This window comes from Condylostylus longicornis, unplaced genomic scaffold (assembly GCF_029603195.1).
Source record: "Condylostylus longicornis isolate FDR11 unplaced genomic scaffold, ASM2960319v2 ptg000257l, whole genome shotgun sequence".
In the NCBI taxonomy this organism is placed as follows: domain Eukaryota; kingdom Metazoa; phylum Arthropoda; class Insecta; order Diptera; family Dolichopodidae; genus Condylostylus; species Condylostylus longicornis.
This window is the reverse complement of record NW_026578222.1, coordinates 65,737-86,753: the sequence shown is the minus strand read 5'-3', so window position 1 is coordinate 86,753 and position 21,017 is coordinate 65,737. Positions and strand designations below refer to the sequence as shown.

At 31.6% G+C, this 21,017-nt stretch overlaps 2 protein-coding genes across 3 annotated transcripts; one reads left to right on the top strand and one right to left on the bottom strand.

The window, feature by feature from the left end:
• Positions 1 to 3,629: 3,629 nt before the first annotated feature.
• LOC129616635 (very-long-chain (3R)-3-hydroxyacyl-CoA dehydratase hpo-8) lies at positions 3,630 to 5,257 on the top strand. Its single transcript, XM_055532257.1, has 3 exons — positions 3,630 to 3,918; positions 4,007 to 4,124; positions 4,552 to 5,257. Exons 1-3 carry the CDS (start codon positions 3,836 to 3,838, stop codon positions 5,035 to 5,037), a joined length of 687 nt encoding a protein of 228 aa, XP_055388232.1. The 5' UTR covers positions 3,630 to 3,835; the 3' UTR covers positions 5,038 to 5,257.
• A 112-nt stretch (positions 5,258 to 5,369) lies between these two features.
• On the bottom strand, positions 5,370 to 8,663 carry LOC129616636 (transmembrane protein 179). 2 transcript variants are annotated; one of them, XM_055532258.1, is made up of 4 exons: positions 8,368 to 8,658; positions 8,150 to 8,293; positions 7,845 to 8,094; positions 5,370 to 5,637 (listed from the first exon to the last, which is right to left on the bottom strand). In XM_055532258.1, the coding sequence occupies exons 1-4, from the start codon at positions 8,475 to 8,477 to the stop codon at positions 5,461 to 5,463; spliced, it is 681 nt and encodes a 226-aa protein (XP_055388233.1). In that variant the 5' UTR covers positions 8,478 to 8,658; the 3' UTR covers positions 5,370 to 5,460. The 2 variants fall into 2 exon arrangements, with proteins under 2 accessions (XP_055388233.1, XP_055388234.1); XM_055532259.1 differs by having other exon boundaries at positions 5,576 to 5,710; positions 8,368 to 8,663.
• Between the last annotated feature and the right edge of the window lie 12,354 nt (positions 8,664 to 21,017).

Sequence of the window (21,017 nt, the reverse complement as noted above, 5' to 3'; positions counted from 1 at the left end):
TGCGGTTATAGAAATTTGAAAAAGCTTCCGGTTTTGTTAATATAAAGTGCCAAATATTCAAATTTTACAAATTTCGAGAGGCGATAACTTGAAAAAGAGTGGAGGTGGAAAAAAATTTTCTACTAACGAAATAAACTATTCATAAATTTCTGAAAGCTGTTGATTTCTGAAAATTTCAGATTTTTACAACTTGGGGTTTAGGAGCAAACCGGCATCAAAAATTTAGAAAAAGCGGATTTTAACGGCCATTTTGTTTGTTTTTAAATTCAAGTATAGACACATGGCAGATGGAACAGAGTCAAACAAATAAGCACTTTTTTTCACAAATTTTTTGGAAAAGTGCTAAAAAAACTTTTTTGAGTGTTACTTTATTTCACATGCGTTAAAATGATTCAGGCACGAATTATATTTCTATTCTGATTTTATTTATTTTGCAGAAAATAATTAAATATTAAGAATAAATTATACAGAAACGAATGTTATCGCCTCTGCGTTACGTAACAGGCTTATTAAACTTATGAGAAAATAAACATAACACAAAAATAAAAAAGTTCTGCAACAAATCTGTATACAATTTATATGTTTACATTTATCTGCATGCAACAGAAATTTACATATCGAAAATGTTGGCAGAATTCAGAACTTTTTTTTTGTTTTTTTCGTTTTTTTTCCTATATTATTCCTCCGAAGATAAAGAATATAAGCGAAAATACTCGATGGTTGCGCCTTCAGATTTATATAATATTGTACAAAATAATATAGATAACTAAACTCACATTGTTGAATAAAGCAATTTAATATTATTTTTAAATTTATTCGTACAAAGTAAGTCGTTTTAATATAATTCTACTTTAAGAGACTACTACTGGATACATTTTTTTCTCGAAATTGGATACATTTTATTTTTACCGCGTGGGAACACTGAATATAATATATATTATTATTGTCATCATTATATGCATATTTTTGTAACTTTTTATCTAACATACAACTAAGTCCTCGAAATTCGAATTTTTGGTTCCAGAAATTTATGTCGTAACTCGAATTGTCGTTTGAGGAGTAGAAAAAGTGTATGGAAACAAAAAGTGATTTAGACAAACTATTTTATAATATAATTGACCTGTTTTTTAAAAAAAGGAAACAAAGTTAAAAAAAACAAAAAAATATATTAACGAATCCAAAAAAATTCAACGTTATAACAAAAATAAATAAAATAAAATCTGATTAAGTTGATATTATATCACTTCAATTCGTATTTTTAACTACTGACTAGAATTTTCAACTAGAAGGAGTTTATTGTTGAAGTATGTGCTTTAGTCTTGTCTTATAACTAAATTCGACATAGATTTTTATTCAAAAAATAATAAAATCTGCCAAAAACAAAAAAAAATTTAATTTTTAACGTTGTATCAGGAATAATGTCGCAAACCAAATAAAAATGATCCAAATTTATATCATGTCGTATTTAATATGTCTATTTATGATGTCGTATCTCGAGGACTTAGTGTACGTCTATTGATCAGTTTTAAGAAGCAAAGGATATAAATTCTCATCTGGCAACATCTGGCCAGAATGCCCAAATTAGGCTACTTTTCGCCAATTGAACTACTTTCACTAGAGATTCGCTCTAAGAATTTTAAAAATGTAGCTCGCGAAAATTGAGCCACAAAAATTCGAAAAACAGATTAAGCCGTCAAACGTAACTTTAAGCATCAACGGATGATCAAAAAATAAGTGATGTAAATAACCACAAATATTTATATATATATCACATATTTATTTACAGATGGAGCTCTTATTGTCAAAGCAGATATTAGTACCTTACTGCCACTTAAATATTTTAATTTTAAAATCCTTTCTAGCACGTTTATGATAGAAAGAACGTTTTTCATTGCCATTGGCATTGATTACACTACACACTCAATTTTCACGCCAGTTTGTCACTGCTAAAAACGTGACAGGTGATTACACTATCAGTTTCAACTAAAGAATATTTAAAATCCTTCTCCAGTTTCTTCATTCTTTTTTACAAAAACAAAATACATGAAACTTCTGTAAAAACTAAACGTGTAATCATCGGCATTTTTGTTTTTAACATATATGAAAATGACAGTTTTCTTTTTGTTTTTGCTTTCTCCTTAGCTTTAGTTTTTTGATTTTAGGTGTATAAGGAATTGGAACACTGTCAGGTCAGGCTCGTTCGTAGCTCCGAAATTCGCAAAATTGCGAATTTCATATTCCCAATTCCGAATTACTAAGTTTCTATTTCGAGTATTTGTAATAAAATAATCATGAATTACGTTCATAGTAAAAATAACCCTCAATAGCTTACGGAAGAAATACATCTATCAAGCAATTTAAAAAGAATGGTTATACATTTTCAAGTTTTCATTCTTTTATTAATTCTTTTGTTTGACTCAAAAATGAAAAGCGTTGACTCCGTTTTTAAAAAATATCCTTTTTTATTAAAGTTTTGTACTCAAATAGCACAACAAAAAACATAAATAAACATTCGACAGTTGAAAAACATACTGATTTTGGCACTCCGAAACATTGTGTTGAAATTGCGGATTCATAGTCCGATCGTGTATTTCGTTCTTTTATTCACTTTTAAATCAGAATTCTCAGTATGTTCTAATGGATATTTCACATTTCCAATAAGATTAATCGTTTTTTGAATTGAATTAATGCATTTTTTTTCAAATTATCGATTAAACGTCTCACTTTCAAAAACAAAGTGAATAAATTTGGTATGCTTTCTAGAAAAAAAACGAGGTGCACTATTTTGTACCAGAATAATTCTTCTCACTCGAAAATTACATTATGCAAGTATATGATATTTATTCACTTTCTTCTTATTTTTCGAGTAAAATAGCGAGATAGACGATCAGGCACATAATCTCTACGAAATGAATTTGCTAAATTCGTAATTCATATGAGGAGAAATCATGATAGGGCTGTATACAGTGTAGATAACGAAAAACAGGGGTTCAGTTGCCTTCTCAATTTTTTTTTACTTTTGACAGAAATTTTTATATAAAGTTTAAAAAATTATAAAGGCAAATGCATAATGTACGCTTTGCATGCTTTACAAGCTTTACATTTTGTATATCTTATATCAGGGTGGCAAACCTTTATCGGACTGCGTGCCAAAAATAATTATTTTAGAAAAATGAAAATACTCGCGTGCCTTAAAATAATCAAAATATATGTCATTTACACAAATATGCCGATTTATTTATAACTGACATAATCTTATTTATACATACATTATAAATATAGAATTAATGAGATTTTTGTTATTGAATTGCTGCCGCTAAGTCATCAATATCAGGATGATAATATTATTTGTTTTTAAAGGAAATACAGGCTTCACTTAAAAAATTCTTGGAAACAATTTTTAGCAAATATAGTTTTTATATTTTAAGCAAATATCGGAAATATAAAAAATTTTGCACTGTATTTATTAGCGAGACGAGTGCCACCTTGGGCACGTGTGTCTTAGGTTCGCCATCCCTGTGACTTATATGGAACGTCAAACTGCGTAAAATTTTTCAAATTTGTACATGTAACCCTTTTTTGACATTTTAGGCTATTTTTTTGTGAAAATTGAAGATTTTTCTATTATCACACCTGGCACTTTGCATCTGGCAATAATTAATGAAAAAAAAAACCACACAAATTGAAATCAAATTAAAATTCATTAAAAGCTTGGATGTAGTTTATGTTTTGCAAATGTTAATCAGTTTATAAAAGTACTACGATCAAGTCAATGATTCGGACATTTGTTTATTAACGCTTTGATTTAGTTATTACGTTTCAAATAAACAGCGAAATGGCAAAAGAGAAAGTTGGATCATCACAAAGGTTAATTACAAAATTATATTTGCTGCTGTATAATGGAGGACAAGTTGTAGGGTATGTTTTGGTATAAGTACACATATGTACATGTTACTTGTAGATATGTACACACATGTACAAGATACTTATTTTAATAATTTTCTAGGTGGTCATTTATGTTATTCCAACTGATGACGTATTATGTTGTCGGAGTTCCAGGTCAAAGTTTATGGGATTATATTGGCTGGACAGTTATAATATTTCAAAATGCTGCTGTATTAGAAGTATGTACATATAAAAAATATTTTTATATTAATTTGACCGGAAAATTTTTTCAATCAAATTGAAGTGAAAATTTGGCGTATATGAGTTTATATTGTACATACCATTATAAAGTTTGAATATTTTCAATCACTATTTTGTAGATATATACATATAGCATCGGTTAAGAAGCAGAAAGCACTAAGTCAGAAACTGTTTTGAGTAAACTCAATTAGTGCAATTGGATTGACGTCTATATTTTCTAAACTTGTATAATTTTTTGCCACAAAAAATATGTTTTTCTGACTTAACTCTGCACTGAGCACTTTTAGTGACTTAACAGTAGTGCACTAAAAATGCACTGAGTGCTTTCTGTTTTTTAAACGACGACATGTATGCACGTCAAAATCTGAACTTTTTTAAGTGTAAATTTTCTTTTTAAATTTTTAGATTTTTAATGCAGCTCTTGGTTTGGTTAAAAGTAATCCCATACTGACTACATTTCAAGTTTTTAGTCGTGTTATGGTAGTCTGCGGAGTTGTGATGGCTACCCCTGAAGCCAAAAATTCACCTGGGCTTCCACTTGCTCTGTTAGCGTGGTCAATTACAGAAATTATTCGTTACGGATATTATGCTTTAAATATCTTAAACATAATACCACAAATTTTAATATTTTTAAGATATACAACATTTATAGCTTTGTATCCAATTGGTGTTACAGGAGAGCTTTTATGTTTTTATTGGGCTCAAAATTACGCCAAACATCATAAAATTTGGAGTATCGATATGCCCAATAAATACAACGCTACATTTTCTTATTTTCACTTACTATGGATTATAATGCTTTCTTACGTTCCAATATTTCCACAACTTTATTTGCATATGTTTGCCCAAAGAAAAAAATTTTTGGGTAAATCAATTACAAAAGCAAAGTAAATTAAATGGCGCTAAAGGTAGGTATTTTTAATATAGCTTAGGACTAGATTCAATTAAGGAAATGGTATAAAATTTACTAGTTTGCATTTTTATATAAAAATTGTTTGAGAAAGTCTATTTTTTATTTATTTAAAGATTTTGATGTTGTTATTATAAATTTTAAGAATACATGAATTTTTAAAACTAATGAAAAAAAGAAATAAATTGGGTTTGAGCGGAATTGATTCTTTTCATTTATATACCTATGTGTGTAACTGACTTATTAAAAATATGCTTTATTTAATTCTTGAAGCTATTCTCAATTTTAAACTAAAAAAAAATGAGCACCCATATTGTAAATTAACATAATACTACTTTTATTGCATTAAACGTATATTATAATATAAAATGAATATCACAAAAATAAGTTTCATTATGTTTATTTTAATTAGAAGCAGAACGATTATCCAGCGGCCCAATATATGAATCTTCATTGACAAGTCGTTGTCTTTCCAAATACATGGAAACACGAATATTCGTTGTTTGATGATTGTTTATTAATTTTAAAAGTGATGTCACAATAACCCCAACTGCAAACGCAAAAGATCCCCATGCACCAAACTAAAAAAGGCATTGTATATTTTACCCATATTTATGTACTCAAAAGCAAAACGCGCGTCAGTATAATGCTAATCTAGAAGAAATTAAGGACTCAAAGATTCTTTTTCAAATGTGTATAGGTTTTATACTGAATCTATGGAATTTGAAATTAAACAAACATGCTAATAGTGTAAAACTTTTTTATACCGTTTTAAATTTCACTTTCAAATTAGATAAAGGTTTCATTTTTTCTAATGGAATTTTTCCCACACATAACTAATTTTTTTTTAAATTATCGATTCAAGTTACTACCTTCAAAAACAAAGTTAATGAATTAGAGACCGTATTTTGTACATAAATTTAAAAAAAAAGTACATATTATATCGTCGGTGCAATGCTGATGCGAGCCATACCATGTTTGTGTTCCGAATAAATCGAGTTTAAAATTTGAAATAAATTTTTTCTTAATTATGCAATAGAATTTTTTATATTACACTCATTTTTAGCACACACATTGCACATTATGTTTACAAAGTTTAAAACAAAATGAGAGAGAATTAAGCGAGTTGATGCATTTTTAGTTCATATTCATTTTTTATTTCAAATTGCACTGTTTAAAAAAAAATTTACGATCCACGTACCTACATATAGGGAAATTCCATAATTCGAAACAAATACATATAAAAGTAAAAAGAAAACAAAATTCAAAAGTATTTTCTATTAAAAATGTTGATACTTTTTCGAAATATTCGAAATTTTTTTTAGACGTTTTAAAAGATTTCCTGATTTTTCTGAATAAAAAATATTTTCATTTCTGCTAATATACTACATTTTGTGCGTTACACGCTCAGTTTTTCTAAGCTGATTTTCTTTTACAAAATTAAAAGTAAAGAACTTTAAAAGCTCGTACTAGTTGGGAAATAAGATTCTCTTAAAGTAAAATAAATTTTTTTAACAAAACAACGTCCTGGAATGGTTACATCGTTTTTAGATTTAGATTATAAAACTTGTACCTTCCCAAAGAATGCACTAAGAAATTTGTTTGCTAAAAATTTATAAAAATATATTTAAGAAAACTGTTAATTAAAATTATATTTATAAGTATTTTTAAATATTTAATGTAGCTTTAAAACATATTAAGTATATAATATATTTATATATAAATATAATATGAAGCGGTATTAAATCTTTTAAGTCATCAGAAGTCATTTTCTTTGAAATAAAATCCTATGGTAATGGATTCAAGAATAAATTCTTTTGGAGCCACAAGTTTTATAAACTAATTCTAACGAACAAATTGTTCATAAATGTTATTTTCACAATTTACTTTATTTTAATATCAATTTTCCAGCTGGCACGGAAATGCTTTTGAAGTCACCTTAAATTGTGTAATATTTCACTTCAGTTGATTGCTTGACATATTCATCAAAAACTGAACCACATAAAGATGGTTATCAGATTAAAAACTTGAATCACTGCTAAAAGTCTCGTCTTGCATACTAAAGCTTGGAAATAACAATTTTGTAAATAGAAAGCTTGCCATAATAGTAAGATTTAAGAAATTTGTTATTAGGTACTCACTTTAAAATAGCATCAGGGACAGTTGGATTTAGAGATGACGAGATGTTTGAAATATAGAACTGCTGAAATTTTTTTATTCTATATAGAGTATTATGTGTGTACATATTTAATGTATTTTGTCGTTTTTTCTAATTATACTTTTGATTTCATCACAAAAAATTATCCATAAAAATTTAAAAATTTTGTAGAAATGTTAGAAGACATACGCGGTCTACGTATTAGGGTCATGGATGTGAATTATTTTAGTATTAAATTTTCAAAAAATGTTAGTCATTATGATCCACACGCCATCGGTTTTTATATTATTTTATTTTACATTTAGTAAAAGTTATTGATATGATTCATAAAAGCAAAAAAGATACTTAAAAACGGGTTACATATTTTAAGAGGGCTTCCCCCAAAACCTAAGATATTATTAACTATAAAAATCCTAAAATAACGTATTTGTCACATCAGCATTTGACCGAGAACATGTACGCAATAAAAATGATCAAAAACGGTATGGTACTCACCAACTTTTTTCTTACTGTGAGTGAAAAAGCAAAATGCACTATTAAACAAAGAAATACAAAATGTAAATGGAAAAAATTGCCTCCTCCCCCCCATTATAACAAATTTTACAAATGTTTTCATATTTAAGTAAATACCTGTGCTGTGCCCATTTCTATATAGAAACGGGATGTATCGACCTTTTCATTTTCTTTTGTGATATTTTGGCCGGCAGCTATTTCACACGAAGGGAAGCGTTCAGTCATAGCACTACACCAAAATATAAACCCTACGGTAATAAATACAGCAGATATTACTATTAGAAAGAGCATTACAATTCCAAAAGCTACGTCTAAAAACAATCCAATAAAAGAAGTATCTTTTTGGTTATATGCAAGATGAGCAAACCTGTTAAGTGAATTTTGTTGAATAATGATGGTCGCAAATTGTAAGAACTTTTTACCTATATATTTGAAAAATTGCAAAAAAGAAAAGGAATGCTCCAGTAGCCATAGGGAAATTGCAGAAAACCTTGGAAGGCCACTTAACATCAAATAAGCCGTCGTCCTCCCTCCATGTTCCGTTAGCGAAAAGCAAGCAGTGTCCGCTAAAAATTTATCTGCCATCAATATTTTTAAGTGATTTTTATTGGCAAAACGCAAAATTTTAAACGTTACTTACTTAAAATCACTTACTTGCAAATAAATGGGTATAAAAATGCATAATGAAAGAATCAGAATTATAACATACCCAGCTATTTGACTTAAGATCAATATGTTACTTAAACCCATTGCCGCTCTTTCTTTATTTTGTGTTTTCGTTTTCTATTAAAACTTATTAAATTGCACTAAAATAATAATTTACAGTATGCGGGAGATTATTTTAAGAAAAGTATTTTTTTTTTGTTCCACCTTCGGCCTTACTCAATACAGACGCAAATAGTCATGTGTCGTTCGCGAATGAACTAATCTTAAATAACGAATCACTTCACTGAACTTAGCTGATTAGTTCACTTCTTCAAAAATGAATCGTTCACTAAAAATTGAAATTTTCTTTTGAAGTTATTAAAAAAAATTACTGCATATACATTGATAATTGATGTTTGTTTTATTATTTCCCTATTTCTTTCTGTATTAATATTACACAATACAAATAAAATTGAACGATATACTAAATCCAATTAAAAAAAAACGAATGACATACTCCTATATGAAATTCTATACACACAAAAGTGACAGAATCAGTTGCTAATATATGTAAATAAAGTAAAATTGAACGATATACTAAATCCAATACAAAAAAACGAACAATATATTCCTATATGGAATATTGATAAAAGCAAATGTGAAGTAAAATAAATGAAATCCTATACACAAGAGACCGAATCAGTTGTAGATTGTAGATTTCAAGGGAACCGAGTGGGGCAGGAGCAACCCCCCGAGCCACCGCAGTCATTCCTGACATATTGTAGCCTCCCCACGCCCCTCGTCCTAACTATAAAGCCATATCTTCGTCCCAACTATAAAGCCGGAGATATTCCTAAGGGAGTTTGGCAGTAGCTCCCGAACACTTAGGAACCCATGTCCAACACAATGCCGGCGCCGAACAGCCAGTGCCAGACAGTCGCAAAGGATGTGCACGGCACGGGGAGACCGACTTCCCCAGCTTATACAGGTGGTACCTCACTGCGTAGTGCCACGTGAAGAAATTCGCAATAGCGCGAACCCGGCTCGCTCCTGTTCATTCCCAGTAACTCCGCGGTGAATCCGCTGGAGCACGCTAAAAGAAACACCTTCGCATGACGGCACCCTTTCGTGCCCTGTCAGTGCACGCAAGCCTGGCCTTCACGACGGAAGAAGGCACACCACAGAAAGGCAGCGGCTACGCAAAAGGCAGCCCCAAATCCCCTCCACGCCAACTCCAACCTGGCTGCCCGCATGGCCAATGTGGCCCGGCATTTAAATGAGCGTGACTCTGTTGACCGATGCGAATTCTACAAGTGCAGCAAGGCAGCCCCAAACCAACTTGGATGTAACCTGAGCCGAATGAAGCGCCAACAATGCCCTGCCCTCCGCTGTCCGAGAACACATAGATGGTACGGTTTTTATACCCCATTTCTAAATTGACTCTCAGACAGGCCTCTATTGCATGTATTTCGGGTTGGAACACCGCGCAATACGGGTCAAAGGTCGCATATACACGCGTGTCCGGGCGGACACTGTATACACCCGAACCCACACCCGACTCCGTTTTGGATCCGTCATACCGCATGCTAGAACCCGACTCAAGTACCGGGCCACCCCGACCCTACGTCCATCGATCGGGAAACAGAAGCCTGTACTTGCGGTCGAAGTTGTACCGCGGCAGACAGGTATCCGACATGGTTATTATTAGAATCGGATCGCTCTCAATGAAGTCTTTGTGAGTCCTGTGGGCCAACTTTCGCCCTGCCCTGTCCTCACCAGAGAGAAGTCGGTAAGTCACTAGCCGAGCTTCCTTCACTATATAGAGGTGCAGTGGTGGCAACCCAATCATCACCTCCAACGCAGCGGTAAGAGTCATCCGCATTGCCCCGGTCACTCCCAGGCAGGCCAACCTCTGCAGTTTTTCCAGCTTGTTCTGCACACCCGCCTGCTGAGCCTTATGGCCCCATATAATCGACGCGTAGGTGACGATGGGCCAAGCAAGGGCCGTATATAGGCACAGTGCTATCCTGGTACTGATCCCCCAGGTCCCACCGATAAAGCTCATACACGTCTACAAGGCCGCCGTAGCCCTCCCGATAACTCTATCTATATAGGTATTCCAGCGGGGGCGATCATCCAGGGTTACCCCAGATATCTCACCTCCCTAGAGTAATTTATTCGTTCACCAAACAGAATTGGGCTTGTTAATTTATCCCTTCTTCAAGTGCTCTTGCTGGGATTTATATTCAACCCAACGCCTTCGCACCACCACAACACGTAAATTCTGCTGTAGAAGATCAGAAATAGTGCTCTCAAATTTACTCCGTATGACGAAGGCCACATCGTCCGCGTAACCCCAGACACGTGCCTTGGAGCCCCCCTGACCACAGGAAGAAAGGGCGAAAGAAGCCCATCCTGCGGACACCGTTTTACAGCGGAGATGATCCGATTAGCCCATCTGCTCGTCGTTGCATCAATCTCTCGTTTGTGCAACGACTAACAGATGATATGATATGAAGTGTTATCAAAAGCTCCTTTTATATCAAGGAAGCAGCAAACTGCCGCACTTCCAATGAGTTTTCAAGGACCTCCACTAGACTCTGCAGAGCTACTACGGTAGACCTCTCCGACTGATAGGCGTACTAAAACTCATGCAAGGGATTGCTTCCCAGTGCGTCGTCCCGTATGAATCTATCAATTACTTTTTCCATTTTTTTCAATAGAGAAGAAGTAAGACTGATGGGACGAAAAGACCTTGGGTGGTCACTTGGTCGCTTACTTGCCATCGGAATATACGTCATTTTAGGCACCTTCCATGCTTGAGGGATGTATCTCCACGCGTAGCTGGCACGAAAAATTTCCAACAGTGTTCTAGCTATATGTTGGAAACCCCTATGCAAAAACGCAGGATATATCTCGTCATCAACTAGAGATTTGAAGGGCCTAAAAGAGAAAACAGCCCATCTAAGCCTGCCCATCGTGAAAACTAAACGGGATCGTTGCCAGTAATTCCTCCCGGGCCAGGATGCCCTCGGTTCAATGACCGCATTCGGGTTATCAGAACTAATACAAATACAATACAAGTAAAATTGAATAATATACCAAATCCAATACAAATAAAAACGAACGAGAACTGATCAAATATAAATAAAATGCAATACAAATACAAATAAAATTGACCGCCTTACGTCACACCTGATTATTGCCTAATATAAATGAATTACAAATAAAAGTGACTAAATTGAAAATCTATCTAAATAAGAAAATTGAAAGATTGGACTAGTGGATTCAAATCGAAAGCTATCGGTATGAAATAAAAAAAAAATCTGATGTGGTCAGCACATAACCGACCGCATTGTGTATTGTCTAGTTAAATGAAAGTGTTACAGAATATTATAAAAATGTCTGTTAAATACTTCTTTCAATTTTTAGGACATTAGTAAGCTTATAGTTAACATACTTAGAAAAATGTAAATTTGGCTCTTAGTAGAGTTTCGCTTTGTGCTACCCGAATCCCCTAAAATGCTCGCCAGTTAGTTTCGGTAACAACCAGAACTCAAATATCAAATTTCAAGAAATTCCATCAATTTGGTCTGTGGATATGGTGAAAAATGTAAAATCGGCCCGCAAATCAGTTCTCGAGCCCTGATCTTTCCAAAAACGTTATATGTTCATTGCTTTAATATGAGGAATTCATATATTAAATTTCAATGAAATCGGTTGATTATTTCTCTTTATATACACAAAAGTGTATGTTTGGCCCGTAGTAAACGTCTAGTTGTCGATGCCTGATCTTTCCAAAAAATTTACATGTTCATTGTTTTAATACGGGGAATTCATATATTAAATTTCAATGAAATCGGTTGATTATTTCTCTTTATATACACAAAAATGTATATTTGGCCCGTAGTAAACGTCTAGTTGCCGATGCCTGATTTCTTCCAAAACATACGAATTTTTGCGGACGGTCGAGCTGAGCTTATATATAAAATTTCAAGTAAATCGGTTGAATATTTTCTTCAAAATGTTCAAAAATGTAAAACAGGCCCGCTAAAAAGTGCAGTTCCCGCGGCCTGATATATACCAAAAGTTGATCGATCCGTACCATGGTGGAAACAAACTTACATATAAAATTTCATCAAAATCGGTTCAGCCGAACTTGAGATACACGCGTGCACACACAGACCGACAGACCGACAGACCTACAGACCGACAGGTTGCTAAAAATAGTTTATTTACACTTCCCTACTATGGAGAAGTTCCCACCGAAAACTCGATATGCAAAATTTGTTGCCATCTTATAACCTACCTACTGTTTACACAATACGGTCGGTAAAAAGGAAGCATTTAACTGGGCTACCATATCTCTTACGTTTATGCATAAAATATTTGAAAAAGGGTAATAATTACGATCGTTTCTTACCTAAATATTTTAAATAAAATAAAAAAACTAAAAAAAAATTATTTATCATAAGTTAACATTCTAACGCAATAGGAATTAAAATAAAATATTAAACAAAAGTTTAAAAAATTTGAAATAGGATTTCAGATTTTTTTAAGGATTAAAAACAAAGATAATTATAATTATTCATATTCTAAAAATTTCTTATAAGTAATAATAAATTTAAACTCGAATAGTTTAAAATTTTTATTTCTTTAAATTTAAGATATTACTTATAATTTTTTACAACAGTTTTTTAAGTAAGTTTTAAAGTTTTCTTTACGTTTTAAACTTTATGGTTTATATAAATAGAGACTAATTTACAAACCCATTACATATACTTTTTTTTAAAATTGACCATAAATACGAATAGCCATAAAATTATAACCAAAAAATATGCAATTATATATACAGAAGGGAAGTGAACGAAATGAACAATTTAACAAGATTTTATAATCGGTCAGTGAAAAAAAGTAGTTCGTTCAGAACGAATTACTGAAATGAACGATATTGCCCATGACTAGACTCAAAGTGTTACGCAATTGGTACATATTTTCTGATAATACATATCAGGGCTGTCGCTTGATTTATGCGGGGAGGAGTTTTTTTAATTAAAAGCCGAATATTATCGAAGAAAAAAGACTGAAAAATTGATTTAAAAATACCCTTTCAAGTTCCGTTAATTTTTTTAAGATTTCAATAAATGCTACACTGTACAAAAAAAAAAATAGTGCAATGTTTTTTTCGAAGTATTTAGTTGATTTTGGTGTATTTTTTCCAATTTTGAGAAAATTGACATTTGATATTAACGAGTTTGCTAGTTTTGTACGATATATCTCCCACAATGCATACTTCTGATATAATCACATATTTATCTATATATTTTTCATGTGTATACTATATTTATTAAACCTATATGTTTCACAATTTATAAAAATTATTGCATACATACTTACATATGTGAATTCTTTTCATATTAAAAATCCATATAATTCTTTTTAGGTATGTATATGAGTATAGTTTTATTACGAATTATTTTCACATTGTTAGAAACTTTAGAACTTGTACAAGTTTCTTTATAATTTTTTTATTATGTTTGTTTTTATATAGGGGACATCTTTTATAACGGTTACAAATTTTTAAAAGCACTTTTATAATTATAAAACTTAAAATCAAATAAAAATTTTTCCATCAACTTATTGGCAAAAAACGGACTATGTGTCCGTGACCCGTTCTGGTTCTCTGCAGGGTATATTTTTGCAACCGCAGTAATTTTTTTCTTGCGTAATATCGACGTGTGGATAATTTTTTTTTCTGGTTATGATTTGTGACCATTAGTGGTAATCTGCCACTTCTAATAAACCCACCCCAGGCTGAAGCTCCGGGGCACAGCCAGATGCACACTAAGGTAGCTGGTGGCCGATGTCCCCGCCTATTTCAATGCTCCATGATCTGGTTCACTACAGGGTTTCTCAGTTAGATTCAACTTTCATATATTTTTTGCAGCCGCAGTGAGTTTTTGCTTGTTTAACATTGACATGTGCAAAATTTTTTTGTCTATGACATATCCTGTCTGGTCGTATCGTTATTCTTCATGAAGGGTTCATAACGGGAGCCATGCAAGAATAGAGAAAACTAAATTTCCATTGTGTAATTAGATAACTTGTATATGAATACAGATTCTTATAATAACGACAATAATTTTTTTTATGATAAATTAAATTATCATGATTTCTAACAAGCAAAAAGATGAGTACATGTGACTGGCCGCGAAATGTATGGACTTCATTAGAAGCAATTCGGCATCCTTTAATGAAATGGCCAAGGAATATGAAGCTCTCAACTGCACTTTAAGCAAACTACCCAGAAACGAGCAGGCATCATCAGTAGATCTGGAGGAGTTACGAAAAAGACTGGAGTTTTCTCTTAATGATAAACTTCAAAAACTAATGGACTCTAAAAGCACTTGCATGAAATCCAAAATGCTCTTCGTAGTCAATTGCTATATACCGCCTAACTCAAGTAATGAGTTATTTGCGAAATTTTCTTCGGCAATTGATTATTTATGCAATTATTTTAACCCTGAGGATGAGGTTTTTGTTTTCGAAGATTTTAATCTCCCCAAAATTAGGTGGAAGACTCATGATGAGGAAACATTTTTGATATCAATTGACTGTTCTAGTGAGTTGGAGTTGTCCTTTATCTAAATAATTTGCAACAAATATCGTCGATAACAAACCATCAATCGAGGCAACTGGATCTAGTCTTTACTTCCAAATGGTACAATTCTTTACCTACAACTGTCCCGGATCTGTTGGTTAACGTTGATATCTATCATCCTCCAATATCTTTCTCTTATTGCATTGACAACCAACCATCTATTGACGAGCCCCTTTTCTATCGTTTTGATTTTAAAAGGGCGAATTTCGCATTGCTAAATGATTTCTTTTCTACTTACGGCTTTTCTTCAGTATTTAACTTTACTGATATTGAGTATACGACGGGTAAGTTTTACGAACTCATTTTTGCTGCATTTGAATTGTTTATTCCAGTGTTGAAAACTAAAGATACTGGCTCTGGCTTTCCATGGTTTTCACAAGAGTTGAGGGTACTTCGCAACAAAAAGAATAAGCTCTGGCGCAAATATCTCTCCACTAAAGGCGACAGGGACTATGATAATTTCCGATTGTCGTATGATCAATTTAAATTAGCAGCAAAAGAACGTTACGACTACTATATCTATAAAACTTCTGATAACTTAATACGTAATCCCAAAGTCTTTTGGAAGTTCATAAACCATAAGAGGAAAAGTAATAGTTGTCCAACCTTCTTGAAATTTGAAGGGAATACAAGTAATAATTCTCAAATTATTTCTGAATTTTTTCGTAACTTTTTCGCCGAATCTTACTCTTTTTCATCTTTTCAATTAAATGTCGACAACTTTCGACTATTTAATATTTAATAAACGATAGTTATCAATGTGCCGACAACTTGTCCTAAAACTACCTTTAAAAATTTGGTCACGAACTTTTTTGCGGTTAAAAATATCTTTCTAATTTGGGTTCTAGTCCTTCTCCTGGACCAGATGGAGTTCCTGAGATTATTTTAAACAGGTGCTGCTCTTCTCTGGCGCCCATGTTAACCTTAATTTTGAATAAGTCTTATTCTTCGGGTATTTTCTTTGGGAAGCTTTCATTAGGCCAATCCATAAGAAAAACAATAAAAATGACCTGTAAAATTATCGTCCTATAGCCAAACTGTCGGCAATTCCTAAGGTTTTTCAGTTGATGGTATATGACAATATTTATTTTCATTGTATGCCATTCATTAGTTCGCGTCAGCATGGCTTCTTGAAAAAGAAATCCACGGTGACTAATCTAGTGGAAGCCAGGACAGTTTTCTCAAATAATATGGAAAATGGGTATCAGACGGACGTGATTTACACAGACTTTAGCAAACTACCACATGAAATTATTATTTTAAAATTGAAACTCTTAGGATTCCCTGACAACTTTTTAGCATGGATAAAGTCATATCTCTCTGGCAGGACTTACAGAGTCATCTTTCGTTCAGCAATTTCCTCGGCTCTTTCGTCTAATTTTGGTGTACCCCAGGGTAGTCACTTAGGTCCATTGCTGTTCATAATTTCAATTAATGATGTTGTTTCGATGCTAACTAACAGTGAGGTATTAAGATATGCTTATGACATGAAAATTTTAGAAAAAAAAGCTCTACAAATGATGCGTTATGTCTTCCGAATGATCTAAACCAATCTAAAAATCAATGTAAGTAAATGTGCACAAATGTGCTACTCTAGGCAAAAACAGCTATTTTTTACAAATTATACGTTGAATGGCCAAGCTCTTAGTCGAGTTGATTCAATAATAGACCTGGATGTTTGCTTCGATAGCAAGTTATCATTTATAAACCACTATAATCATACCATTTGCAGATCAAGCTCGATGTTAGGTGTCATTAAACGCTGGTCAAAGGAGTTTAATGATCCTTATGTTTTAAAATCGCTCTACACATGCCTGGTCCGTCCTCATCTTTAATATGCTTCACAAGTATGGTCAGCCTATTGCGATATACATGTTAATAGGATTGAGTCTATTCAAAAAAATTTTTTGAGGTTCGCACTACGCCTTCTTCCTTGGGAGGACCCCATCATTTTTCCACCTTACGAGCACAGACTCAAATTAATTGACCTACCCACACTGGGTAAAAGCCGTGTGGTCCCGGATTTGTTATTCATTTTTCAGCTTATGAAAACTGACTTAATCTCCCCCGACATTTTAAATAAAATTGTGTTTAATTCCAACCTTAGGTCTCGTTCTCCGGATCTTTTCATGGTTCCTTTTCATAGGAAAAGGAACCATGTTTCCCATAATTTCCTAATTATGGGAAACATGAACCTGTCAGCAGAATGCTGCGTTTATGCAACAAACACAAACACAGACTTGACTTTTCACTGAAGAAATACACGATGAAAAAGCTTCTATTTACTTATAGTTAAGTATAACCCTTTGCTTTACTTTAACAAATTCTTGTTTTAGCTTTTCATTGTCTATATTCATATTTAATGGAATATTATTACTATTAAGTTTTATTTTGTATAATTTTTAAATTTAATTTTTAAGTCAAAAATTTATTCTGTCTAAAAAATATGTATCTATATATTCATTCTTTAATTTTAAGTTATGTAAAATGTTTGAGCTAAACATAAATAAATAAAATATAATAAAATTTACCACGACGTATAATTCAACATTACTCTAAACGTTCTAAAGAAAAATAAAATCTTTTGACATAATAATAGCTTTTTGTGTTTAAAATTTCTTAAAAAACTAATTTTTACTTTACAAAACTTTAGAAAATTTACATAATTAGCAAATTTATTTATATCAAATTTATATTTTCTCAAGCTTTAGAAAATACAAAAGAAGTTAGATGAATAAAGAAGTCGAGTAGATAAAATGCATAAAGTTAACAAAGGTTTTAAAGCAAAAAAAGTCGTGAAATGCCTGTTTTTCATTCTCGCTTCTATGCTTGAATAACAAAAGTGATAGTTTATTTTTTACAATTCTGTAAAAAATTTTACAAAAAAAGAAATAATTTTTTGAGAAGAAACTTATTTTTTTAAGTTTTTCAAAAATTTAATTAAGACATGAAATTTTCAAGTCAAGTCGATCTGATAAAATTATAAGCTTAACCTCAACATCAAATGCATATACATACACGAATTGAAAGATTGTAAATGACATATGATGCTTGTCAGATAATGTCAAACTCAAATCAATTTCAAGTATGTAAAATTATTTACATCTGTACAGTATTTAAAAGTAAACAAAGAGAATTTTGTTATTTTGTTTATAAAATTAGTGCAGTTTATAACTAAACAATTATAAAATATTTAATAATAAGTGTTAAAAAAAGAATACTATTTTATAAAAACTTATAAAAAACATATAATAAGTGAAAAAAACAATAGTCTTTTTATACGATATACATGCGAATATTACTCATTTCCATAACTAAAAGAAATATTTATTCAATAGTGTTTTGGTTAATTCATAATTTGTAATTTTATTGAATTTTTAAATTTGCAAAGAAAACATCTGTTTTTGTTTTGTTTTAAATTAAAATTACTTCGAATGACATAATTTTACCAGGACCGGACTTTATTTCTGAGCAAAATGAGTTTGTGTTTGATAAAATGTAGCGTACGAACAAATATTTAAATTGACATTTTTTTTGTATAATCACAGTTTTGCTAGAAATGATAAAATAAAATATATTCCACTTTATTCCACAAAAAATATATGAAGACGTCTCGATGAATTCAATAAGTAAAATAAAATATTAGCGTAAATTATTAATAAAATATATTGTTCTAAGAATACGACAAACATACCATCGACTTTAGTAAGTAATAACCATCATATTATTTAAAATTTGTTAAAAATTATACTGTTCAAATATATGCTTATAATTTAAATGTTTATATGTAAAATATATTTTATAAATTAAAATATGCTTGTATATTTATATTTATTGTTATTAATGTTATTTAGTTGTTCAGTAAAATTGTCAAACAAAACTGATAATATAAGAAATTTTTTAACAAAATATGTTCATTTTCAAGGGTAATAAATATTGTTATATTAAAATACTTATAAATATTTGCAATTTATAAAATAAATTTGTGCAAACAGAAAAAAAATAATGAGTTTTATTTAATTTTGTTTTTTTTTTTGACAGATATCTATAATGAAAAAATATTTTAGAATATTTTTTAGTTTTTACTTTAAAAAATTGAACTTATTCTTACAAATTGCACATATCTTATAGTAGAGGCCAAACAAGAAAAAAAAATAAATACGACTACAAACTTTTACAAATGTTACGACTTTTACAATGCTAAGTGCAAAGAAAAAAACAAAGGCCTCTTCCTTGAATATTTTTAATTCATTGGCTTCAATAATGCTTTATAAAAAGTTTAAGTACGGTAATAATATGATTGTTCTTTCGTTTATAGCTTTCAATACCTCGACATTGTAAAATAAAATGCTAAACTTTTTGATACGTTTTGGAATACAATTTTTACAATGTTAACACATACTTTGACGTTTGTTTGACAATTTTAATTTTAAGTTATATACAAATGTTAATTTTTAGGAAAGGTTACCACTTCATCAAAAAACATTTTTTTTTAATACAGGTGTTAAATATCATCGAAAGACAAAGATAGGCGGACCCAACCTATCATCAGACTTATCAATAATATATCCTATCTATCAATAGCGGGGAACGGAAGTGCTGTCACAGCACTTTAAGCTAATTCGAAAGATTTCGTTCGCTTTAGTGTTTTTGTGCAAACCCTCTCCTCTATTAGTTCGGAGGCCTCGACATTTACATGCTGTTCCAAACAAGTCCTATGTTTCATGGCTCAGTTCCTTATCTCCTCACTTACTTGGAGGATACTCAGATCCCTATGAATATCACTATTGCGCACATACTCGGAAACACCTACCATATTATGCAGGTTTTTGTTCTGGAAAGTTTGTATTTGTTTGATGTGTGTCTGCTTGGCACAACCCTATAGCTGCAAGCTATGCGTACATATAGGCTTTATCATTTGGTTATACATATATCAACACCTTATTCGACGAGCCAATAGTTTTCTCTATATTTGTTTTCTAATTATATTCTCTTCTTCTTTAAATGTTCTTTCCATCTGAGCTTGAAATCGAAAGTCATAACTAGGTATTTCGCTGTGTTTTGGATTGAGACTTAAGCACCATTCAAACTCAATAGTGGTTGGTTCACTAAATTTTTGTTTGAAAAATTCACAATTTACTTTCATTTACCTTGATTTTCTATGTATTTGTCCATTTACTTATATTGTTACTTGCTTCCTGTAATTTTTGGTCGATTCATCAATATTTGATCTCAATGTAATATTGCTGTATCTTATCGGCAAATTTAGCCAAAGTTACACCTTTTAAATCTGGCAAATCGTTTGTATAAAACAAGTACAATATAGAACCCGAAATATGCCTTGAGGTACTCCAGCCATAATTTCGCTAAGCGTAGAGTACTCACAGTTCTGTTTGATTCAGAAAAGCCTAACAGATACGTTAAATATGATTCAGGTAACTCCATGAATTTCAAAAATATCAATTTCTTACGTACAGAAATATTTTCGAACATATTTGCCTTGCATCAAACGCCTTTTCCACAATATTTTTATTCTGTGTCAGTTGTTGCAGGCTTTGTTCTAAAACCAAACTGGTTATTCTATTATAGGCATCAGCCTTGTTAATAAAAATTTTTTTAAAAGTTTTGATATCATTGGTAGTAGAGAAATCGGTCAATATGACTTTACCTCAATCAAGAGTTTACCGGGTTCGCCTATCATAATACCTTCCGCTCCTTTCCAAGCACTATGAACACACCTTAGGTTAACTGCTGCATTTATCAACTTTCTCAAAAATGGCATAGCCTTTCTTGGCAACTCTCTTAATATCTCAGCAGTATTGATCAGAACCTGGGCTTTATTTGATTGAAGCGATTTTATCGCTTGGCAAATTTCACTTTCACTAAATAAAGCCATGGTGCTTTCATCCATATCAAAATCCTCTACAAAATAAATTCTAGAATTCAGTTCATTTGGTTCAAAAATTCCTTCCAAGTGATCAGTA

What these genes read in the sequence shown, in the direction of transcription:
- LOC129616635 (XM_055532257.1), top strand. Translation starts at nt 3,836, where the DNA reads ATGGCAAAAGAGAAAGTTGGATCATCACAAAGGTTAATTACAAAATTA. An exon ending in AATGGAGGACAAGTTGTAGG is followed by an intron (nt 3,919 to 4,006) that starts GTATGTTTTGGT and finishes ATAATTTTCTAG; the next exon opens with GTGGTCATTTATGTTATTCC. An exon ending in AAAATGCTGCTGTATTAGAA is followed by an intron (nt 4,125 to 4,551) that starts GTATGTACATAT and finishes TTAAATTTTTAG; the next exon opens with ATTTTTAATGCAGCTCTTGG.
- LOC129616636 (XM_055532258.1), bottom strand. Translation starts at nt 8,477, where the DNA reads ATGGGTTTAAGTAACATATTGATCTTAAGTCAAATAGCTGGGTATGTT. An exon ending in GCAATTTTTCAAATATATAG is followed by an intron (nt 8,095 to 8,149) that starts GTAAAAAGTTCT and finishes TTCACTTAACAG; the next exon opens with GTTTGCTCATCTTGCATATA. An exon ending in TAGAAATGGGCACAGCACAG is followed by an intron (nt 5,638 to 7,844) that starts GTATTTACTTAA and finishes TGCCTTTTTTAG; the next exon opens with TTTGGTGCATGGGGATCTTT.